Source organism: Penaeus japonicus, unplaced genomic scaffold, assembly GCF_977035675.1.
Source record: "Penaeus japonicus unplaced genomic scaffold, GWHDUDI00000001_assembly GWHDUDI00000027, whole genome shotgun sequence".
NCBI classification, from domain to species: Eukaryota; Metazoa; Arthropoda; class Malacostraca; order Decapoda; family Penaeidae; genus Penaeus; species Penaeus japonicus.
This window is the reverse complement of record NW_028234429.1, coordinates 21,081,529-21,090,951: the sequence shown is the minus strand read 5'-3', so window position 1 is coordinate 21,090,951 and position 9,423 is coordinate 21,081,529. Positions and strand designations below refer to the sequence as shown.

The window sequence follows — 9,423 nt, the reverse complement described above, 5'->3', positions numbered from 1 at the left end:
ATCAGGCATATGACAGGACACTGACTTAAAAATGTTGAGTTGATAAATATGAAAATAATTTGTCTGTTTGACATCAAAAGCATATACATCCATTACAATGATTTCAATCTAGATCCATAGAAAATCACACTACATATATGCAACAAAGATCATATTTTCCTAATTCCTATTCTCCATATGGACTTTTAAAGACCCTTTAAGATATCCTTCTTATTGGCCTCATCTTGAAACTCTCAAATCACTAAACACTGAATATTTCATTTAACCAAATAGATACATGAGCCTGGCTTCTTGGTTGATCAGATGTGTTTACTGGCAGGGAAATCCAAGTGATAATAAATAATTACATCAAGCTGACCTACTTGACAGAACAGGGATAAATTATATGCTTAGGCTATAGTGCTGCTTAGTGTGGAATACAATTTTTCTGCTTTCAAAAGGAGACAAGAAAACAAGCAACATCAAAATGCACTGAATATTCACAAGAAAAATCAGAAGAAAAAAATCTGAAGTACCCTCAAAATAACTTTTAAACCTACTCACTGAAGAAGTTCTCACCTGGTTCCCATTAACATCACTTCTATGGGATTTCCCTTGCGCTCCACCGCGACTCTCAACGGTGGTGACTTCCTCATCCTCTTCCGATGAATCGTCAGGCACTGAGACAGTCACATCCAGGGGCTGCCTGTGGGACATGTCCTGAGTCACGTCCAGGCTCTCACACTGATCCACAGGCTCAAAGTTGGTCTTCCATACCATAACCTGTGTAAGTATGGAATCTTTACAGAATGGCTTGCCATCAAAAGCATGAGAATTTTGATGAAAATGAAGAAAAGTGGAAAAATAGCGTTCCTCTTTATGAAAAATCTTGAATCGTGAACCAATCTTTATATACTTTCAAGGGCATGACAGAATGACAGATAAAAGCACATAGTGAATTTCTGATTTCAGCAATTATCCATAAAAATCATAATTACTAATTAACCAATTACTAATTATCAACAACATGCAGAAATAAACACAATTATAACACCATGCCAGAGAAAATCTGCATACTGGAAAAATAAAATAACTGAATAAACAATCATTTGCAATACCTGCTTATCATTGCCACCAGAAGCAAAATATTCTCCATTGCAAGCAAAGCCGCAAGTAGTGACTGGGCCTTGGTGGCCATGCAGGGTATAGATGGGTCGCCCCTCAAGCAAGTCGAGCAGCTTCAGTGTTCCATCTGCTGAGCTTGTTAGGAGAAGGTGACCTGGTGGGGGGAATTTAGGACAGTGTCAGTCACAGCATTTAAAATAATGTAAACACTGAAAAAAAAAAAATTACCATGGATGTATTATCTTATTTTTCATGCCATCTTATCTAAATAGTACAGGCATACCCATTCTTCCCCCTTAACCCATTCCCGACGGGGGATTTCTAGCCTAGAATGTCCAAATGCCGGGGCGTTCGAATTATTAGGCCTAAATTAATTGAATAGCTGGCACAATACTGTGCCGCCCGGCAACTGGGCTTTTGAATGCGCGGTACACATGCTGTACCACCCGTCCTGTGTGGGTTAAAGGCTTCAGTTTCACAATATCTCTGACAACAAACATGTTTACCTTAAACTAAATAATCTGATGTGTGAAATCTGCTATGGATGGCAGGTGTCAAAAGGCAAAAGGTGTAATGTACTCTATTGATGCTTAATATGTTAATTCTCCTTCCTGAATTTTTTGTGTGTTATATTTCCTCATCTCTAAAAACATCGCTGAAATAGAATATATCTTATACAATAGTCCACTCAGTGTACATAATGATTAGATTTGGCTAAAATTTTAACAAAATTACAATACCGTAAAACCATGTGTGGTATCAAAATTACTTTGTACTAAGACTAAACCAGAAACTAGGAACTTAAAAGATGATCACATAAACATGCCACAAACTTTACCTTCGGACAATTAATTTGAAAAATACAAAACAAAAGAGTGCAAATACCTACCAGACGGATGGAATGACAGATCATGCACAGGACCTGAGTGGGCAACATAGTGCTGCAGCAACTTTCTTGTCCGAATGTCATAAATCTGTGCAAAAGAAAACATATGTGGTATTTACTACAAAACCTTATTTATTCACTTATTTTCTTGTTACTACTTGTTAAATCTGCCATCACCTTATCTGACCAGGATCTAAATTCCATCAGTTCAGGAGAATATAAATATAAAGAAAGGGAAGAAGGAGAATGAAATGAACACATGAAATATCATGCAAACTCACTCTCACTGAGCTGTCTGAACCAGCAGTTGCAATGCAAGTTCCGGAAGGGTGGAAAGCAACACGTGTTGTCGAGCCTTTGAGTTCAGGGAAAGTGTGTAGCGTGCTTGCTGACTGTACATCATGGAGCTTGACGGTCTTATCATCTGCACAGGAAACAAGCATTCTGCCATCTGGAGAGAATCGCACACACCGCACCTGGATGGAAAAATGGAATGTATGTCGTCAACAGTAACAAAGATTTTTTTTTCTTGGTATTGTTTGATAATGATGTGAATAATAGTTTAATCATGTCTTAGTATGAATTAAGATCTTGGCATACGTCAAAGCAATTGCTTTTAAAATCAGGATTTCAAAATAAACTTACTATATGTATAAATAATCAAATAAAAATCCTCTTTAATAGGAAATACTTAGACAGGCATATTCCACATAAACAACACCACAGCTTACCAAATTTGCTTTAGTTGCCACATTTTAAGATCAAAACTGCCCTTCCTAATAGAAAGAACCATTAAACTAAAATCTTTTATATCTATTTCATCAAATCAATAATCAAGAATCTTCAGAACTTACCCAGTTTGTATGAGCTGGCAAAGAGCACTCAAACTTGTGGTTGTGTACTTTCCATATCTTGATGGTTTTGTCATCTGACCCGGTCACCAGTCGCTGGCCGTCGGGGGAGAAACTGACTGTCCTTACACTGGCATGGTGTGCTCGGAACTCCGTTGAGTCACCTGCGAGAGTTGGGATTTACTTTATTCCTTGTGCCTCATTGAAGAAAAAAAGCAGTTACAGTGCAAAGAAACAGTCATGAAAATAAAAATGATCAATTTGCTACATGAAATTTCGAATAATAGTTTTGTAACTGACACAGAAAACAAATTTGAATAAGTATGTAAGGATAAAGCCTAGAAAAAAAAATCCTACAAAAATTGAAAAATAAGTAAAGAAAAAAAAAATTAAATGGAGAGAAGGAAACAAAGAGTAAGTCAAATACAATGAAGCTTCAAAAGAATAAAATCAATATATATTAATTATTAAAGAAAGTTTCCTAAAAAAATATCTACCTTAGTTTACAGTCCTGCACATAACACTTCATACCCATACTGGACATTAGGGTATTTCAATAATTGCAACTTTTGAAATGTCATTGTGACTGTACAAAAATAGGCTCCATATATCATAAAAATGAAATGTGAAAAAAATCAGCTTGATCTGATAACGTTTAGGGGTTGCACTTTTCAATTTAATATATTACGCATTTCCACAGAATTGGGGCCGCGCAGCGGACGAGCTCCACGCACTTCGAACTTCCTCGCTAACGTTAAATGATCATAGTTCCTTCCGAATCGCAATCAAATTTGTGTCTTTAGGTGCATCAAGTTCCTCGCTGACCTTGGGAACCTAAATATTGCATGCAACAAATTTCTCACAGACCTTAAGCACTTAAATATCGCATATAGCAAGTTCCTCAATGACCTTAGGTCGGAAGTCTTTCAATACTTCTAGTTCCTCACTGAACTTAATGGCCTGTAAAGTAATGCCGTGTTTCTTCAATAAGCATATAAACGTTAGTTAATTAATAACATTATTATACATTCCAACAAGCTTCTGTTGTGTTGCTACTTGTTTGTGATATATTGGCACGATATAATTCGCTGAAAGTGTTTGATTGAAATTCAAACTTTTCTGGACGACAAATTGCTTTGAAACTTGTGTCTAAATTGAAGAATTATATCAGAAATTTGGACTGAAGACTATTACTAAACTAAAGGCCATCACAAAAGTACTTAACATAGAGAAAGTATATTATTATACACAGGAGGAGAGTTTGAAAGCTTTGCTTATTGGTACTGAAATCGTATCTTTTAAAGGCAAAAGACAACCGAGAGAGTGCTACAAGAAGACATCAAGTGGTATGAAGCAAAGTTAAATGGTTGTGCTGCATCCACTGGTTCTGCTGACCATAAAGCCTACTAAAAGGAAGGAATACAGAAATAAGAGGAAATTTTGTCTGGCAAATAAATTACTGAGTGAGATTCAGGAATGTGTGAAAACGATACAGATGATGAACATGACAATGGAAACTTAATCTTCCTCAACCTTAGAAGATTTATCCACTCCTGATGACTGCCAGAAGGGAAACGGAAATACACCACGGAAATAATGCAACAAATTTTACTGATGGTTTTTTTTCTCAAGTAGTAGGTCTTGACAGCAGATTGATTCCTTTAGATACTACCATTTTCTGCAAGAAAAGGCAGGCAACTATTGGTAAAAGAGATGACACTCTAGCTTCATTGAAGACAACCAATATGAATAAAAACAATATGTCATAACCTCAGGGAATTAACAGAGGTGATTGATTTTTATGAGATATAAATGATGAGGTCCGTTTTCAGTGGCCAATTAACTTTAATGCTATTGACGGGCAACCATTCATGAACTACTGAACAGACATGCAAAATTATTTTGTCTTGGGCCCTTAAAAGAATTTAAAAAACATGATATTGCCTAGGATATTTGTGCCAGTTGATGTTAGGTGGTTAGGTTATATGTGTTCATCATTACATGTTTGTATATCACTTGATGTTGTACTTGATAAATTATGAAGTATTGAAAATGCTGATTTGCCATCCAAGACAAAAGTTGGCTTGAAAGACAATTTGATTAGATGCTTGGGGACATTGCAAAAGAACCGTACTGTTATCAAAGGTATCTTCGAGTTCTCCAAGATCCATTTCTTTTGCTGGCGAAAATCTGTCATTAATACAGAGCCGACAATATTTCAGACAGCATTTGGGGCATCTCAAATCTGTTCAGAAGTAGGGATCAGATTAGGGTTTGACAAATCCTACTTTGCATCCATCAGTAGATATCTGCATAACACAGATGTCATTTTCATGCCACTCTCTCACGATGGTGACAGCATACATGAGGTATTTGGTATGCTGAAAATGGAATCGGAAAAAGCTGGATATACAAACCAGCCAAACCTGAAGGATCAAATTTGGTACAATTTTTCCTATGAGAAGTTATGGAACCTCAGCACAGAAAAGTTTGTGAATGTCCCAGGTTTTTCGGAAAGAGTGTTTAGTTCTCCTTTGTTCCATTATATATGGGATATCAAATACATGGTAATTACGAATGGGGGAATATAGTACATGTGAGAAGTTGTTGCATATTATAGATATTGCCAATAAAAGATACGTTTCTAGTTTGTAATATACTTTCACCATGTGTAATATTATGCTTAATTGTAGAAAAAATAATCTTAAAAACTAGAATTATACTATACATGATTAAATAAATCAACATAATTTGAATACATCGTTAAGTAATTACTGCTAAAATGACGAAGAGAATATAGAAAACGGGAATTTCACCCCAGACTAATCTAATTATTTAATCATATTTTTCGCATCTTTGAGTTAAAAGTGCAATAGGTAAATATTGATAAAAACAAATAAAAATGGTATCACTAGGCATGAAAAAATGAATGGAGTCTACTTCTGAACAGTCCCCGTGAATTTGAATGATTTTTCAAAAATCACCAATTATTGAAATACCCTACTGGACATATACCCAAAAGGGTATATGTACAGTTGCCTCAAAAAGTTCCATTTACCCCCGTGTTCTGGTGATGTTTCGGAACTTCCCTCTTTCCATTATTAGTGCTATTCAAAAACACAACTCATGTCCATAGGTACTAGATGAATGACCATTTAATAAAAAATGACTATAAATAATCATCTTCACAGGCAGTAACACAGGGACTATCAGTTATTCTTGAAACAACTAACAACCATACCACATGCCACAAGAAGAGGATTAAACTAGCTACATTAACTCTCCCATTCATAATTACCTCTAATGTTCGTGACCCAAAGCCTTACGGTGCGATCCCGTGAGGCTGAGGCCATTAAGTTCCCACTTGGTGAGAAGCAGACATCATAAACGGAGTCAGAGTGACCCACAAATCTGTAAAGGATATTCATTTTTAGAATCTATGTTAGGTTTTCCTTTTGGAAACTCATCCTACTGATTTGCATTAGGTATTATATTCACAGAAACAAAATAATGAGCTCTTTTATGGCTATACATTGAGTTTCTTCTTCTTCTTATGAGCAATACCTACTAAAAACATGAGTAAAATTGTATAGCATACTAATCAGACCTCTCATTACATGAAGTACACCCACATAATATCGATCCCCTCTACCACCTAAAATACCTAATATCACACGTCTCACTTCCCTCAAAACGCAGTTAGAAATTGTGACAAAGTAAAAGTCGAAAAGCATCCCAACCTGTACGCTCGAATTTGCTGCTTGAAGTTCCAGACCATGACCGTGTGGTCCAGGGAAGACGAAACCAGCTGCTTGCCGTTTGGGCTGAAGTCGAGAGCTGTGACGACATCCCTGTGCCCACGGAAGTGTCTCTCTAGGGTGGGGTCTTCGCTGCTCATTTTGTGTGCTTTTCTGGAAGAAAAAAGGAAAAGTCAGGTCTCTACTACAATATGAATAAATGTTTTATAAAGTATTGTAAAAAATTTGTTAAAATATGTAGATAGTTCAGAGTGTGTCCCTAATATTCGCAATTTCCTTATATATATAAACATGTGTGTGTGTGTGTGTGTGTGTGTGTGTGTGTGTGTGTGTGTGTGTGTGTGTGTGTGTGTGTGTGTGTGTGTGTGTGTGTGTGTGTGTGTGTGTGTGTGTGTGTGTGTGTGTGTGTGTGTGTGTGTGTGTGTGTGTGTGTGTGTGTGTGTGTGTGTGTGTGTGTGTGTGTGTGCATGTGCGTGTGCGTGAGTGTTAATCTTTACAGTAATTTCCACTTAGTAAAGTAATTCCCACTTATATGCAAGAATTCTAAAGGTGAATACATGATTCACATGATCATTATATGTATTTCCTACTGTTGACGCAACATTATATTCTTGTACATTTACCACAGAAATATACCAAGCTAAAGTTAACTAACACTGAGAATAAAAAGTATTCCAAGATTTCAAAAGATCTGAACAATTTTTTTTTTTTTTTTGTAACAAATGTAAAATGTACAGTAATGTGACATTGAACCATAATATATTAGTGAAAGTTATATAAATAGGTCAAAATGTACATCAAAATTTTATTTAATTCATATACTCTCATGAGCATATTGTCTTAAAATTTAAAATACCCTAATGGAAAACTGGATAGCAAGGCTCGTAAAATAGACAAATAAATACTCCAAACAAAATATAAACATAAATAAATGAATAATATATCATCAACTGTACACATTAAGGGTACAGCAAATCATAACACATTAACCAATAAAGATATGAATAATCCCAAAAAACAATGTAAAGGCAAAATGAATTAGAAAGAATATGTGAAAGATTGGTAAAAAAGGAGAGAATAACTCGATAACTACTTCCTTAGCAGCGTCCATAAGAACACAAGATGATTAAATCACTGACTTGAATTCCAGTGCATTGAATCTAGAACAAAAAGAACTTATACTTAACTTAAACAATCCCTCTTGAGAGGTACAAAAATCAATATCTTTCTATGGTTTTCTGTTGCTTATGTGAGATTAAAGAATAAAGATGCAGTATATGATAGGAAGACACCTGTGCATCCATCACTAGCTCGTCGGCGCTCCGGTAGAGGCCTAAATAATTCCAAAAAGTTCCGATCACATAAACGTCCTTTGTGATTCAACATTAAATAAGAAACCAGTCTAGACTCTATCTCGCCAGAATATAAAGGGCAAAGATTTACTGGCCAATGCATATGTATAGAGAGATCGCTTGACACCGAGCCTCCATCAGACTGGACTTCATACTGTATGCTTTCCGTCACAGATCACATCAAGTTTCATGTGGATTTTGATAGAATACAGCCAATGAAATTTTGCAAAGGAAGTCTCATTTAGAATGTCACTGTGACGTTGTTTTTTAAAATATTAAACCACATTTGTAGTTACTGAATGTACTACAACTGAGACTGATGGTGATAACAGGTATGCTAATAACAATCATGTTTTGCAAAAGTGTGACTAAAACAACTCTACAATACATAAACAATACATCAAAGTAAATACTAAAATAACAAACTAGACCCATGATTTTTTTATCTTTGCCTATTATTTAAACTTTGAAATTAACAGCTGACCGTTTTCGAGTTCGTATTATCACACAATACGGTAATATAACGATATATTTCTATCATACTCCATCTACAGAACAAATATAATATATCTATTCAACCCACCTACGCTGCCGAGCCCAACTCATAAAACATAACTAATAATCAGCCAAAAATTATTACAAAACATTTCGAAAAATTCAAAACTTCAGAGACTCCGGGAAACCTAACGTCTAAATCTTCCTTATTTTCAACAATAAAAACATCTCAAACAAACGAAAATATCTCCAACGTGATCTCCAAGATAAATAAAATCCCTGAAATAAATAAATATATGAAGTTATGTGCTATTTCTTACTTAAATAACGAAGAGAGTAGCGGTTGGTCCTCGTGCGCCGAAGAAGCCTTTTGTTTATGTTTACAATTTCGAATTTCCCGCCACGTGATCCCGGTCGGTGGCGGGAAATTCAAACTGAGGGGAAAGTTATGTAATAATAACGATGGGGATTATGGTGGTGATGGTGAGGATGATGGTATTAATGATGGTGGGGAGGGTGGTGATATTGATGGTAACAGTAGTAATACTATTGATATTAATAGTAATGGTGATGATAACAATAATAATAATACTGATAACAGTGATAACAATCATTGCTATCCTTATTATCATCGCTACTACTATCATCAATATAATCATGGCAAAACTGATATTTATGCATATAATAATAATAACATCAATAATGATGATGATGAAAGTCATGATAATAATAAGAATAATAATGATCATAATGATAATAACAACAACAATTATAACAATAATCATGATAATGCTAATTTCAATGATGATAACAATAATAATAATACAGATAATAATGATGATGATAATGATATTAATAACAATAATAATGACCATAATGATAATAATAATAACGATAGTGAACTAATCATACAACCAGTCATGATAAGACTGAAAATATAATAATCATCAAGTTATATGCAATCACATATACCTTGA

The 9,423-nt window shown here is 35.1% G+C and overlaps 1 protein-coding gene across 2 annotated transcripts in view; it reads right to left on the bottom strand.

Moving 5' to 3' along the window:
* LOC122253049 (uncharacterized) overlaps positions 1 to 8,876 on the bottom strand; it is a 9,720-nt gene extending 844 nt beyond the window's left edge. Inside the window, exons 1-8 of one of the 2 annotated variants that reach the window (XM_043015829.2) lie at positions 8,767 to 8,876; positions 6,582 to 6,752; positions 6,140 to 6,252; positions 2,845 to 3,005; positions 2,272 to 2,466; positions 1,994 to 2,078; positions 1,098 to 1,258; positions 559 to 762 (exon numbers count right to left, since the gene is read on the bottom strand). In XM_043015829.2, the coding sequence (XP_042871763.1) occupies positions 559 to 762; positions 1,098 to 1,258; positions 1,994 to 2,078; positions 2,272 to 2,466; positions 2,845 to 3,005; positions 6,140 to 6,252; positions 6,582 to 6,739 (1,077 nt within the window). In that variant the 5' untranslated portion in view covers positions 6,740 to 6,752; positions 8,767 to 8,876. Of the gene's footprint in view, positions 1 to 558; positions 763 to 1,097; positions 1,259 to 1,993; positions 2,079 to 2,271; positions 2,467 to 2,844; positions 3,006 to 6,139; positions 6,253 to 6,581; positions 6,753 to 8,534; positions 8,554 to 8,766 lie in introns of those variants that run through there. The other variant, XM_043015825.2, reaches the window with a different exon arrangement.
* Positions 8,877 to 9,423: the final 547 nt, after the last annotated feature.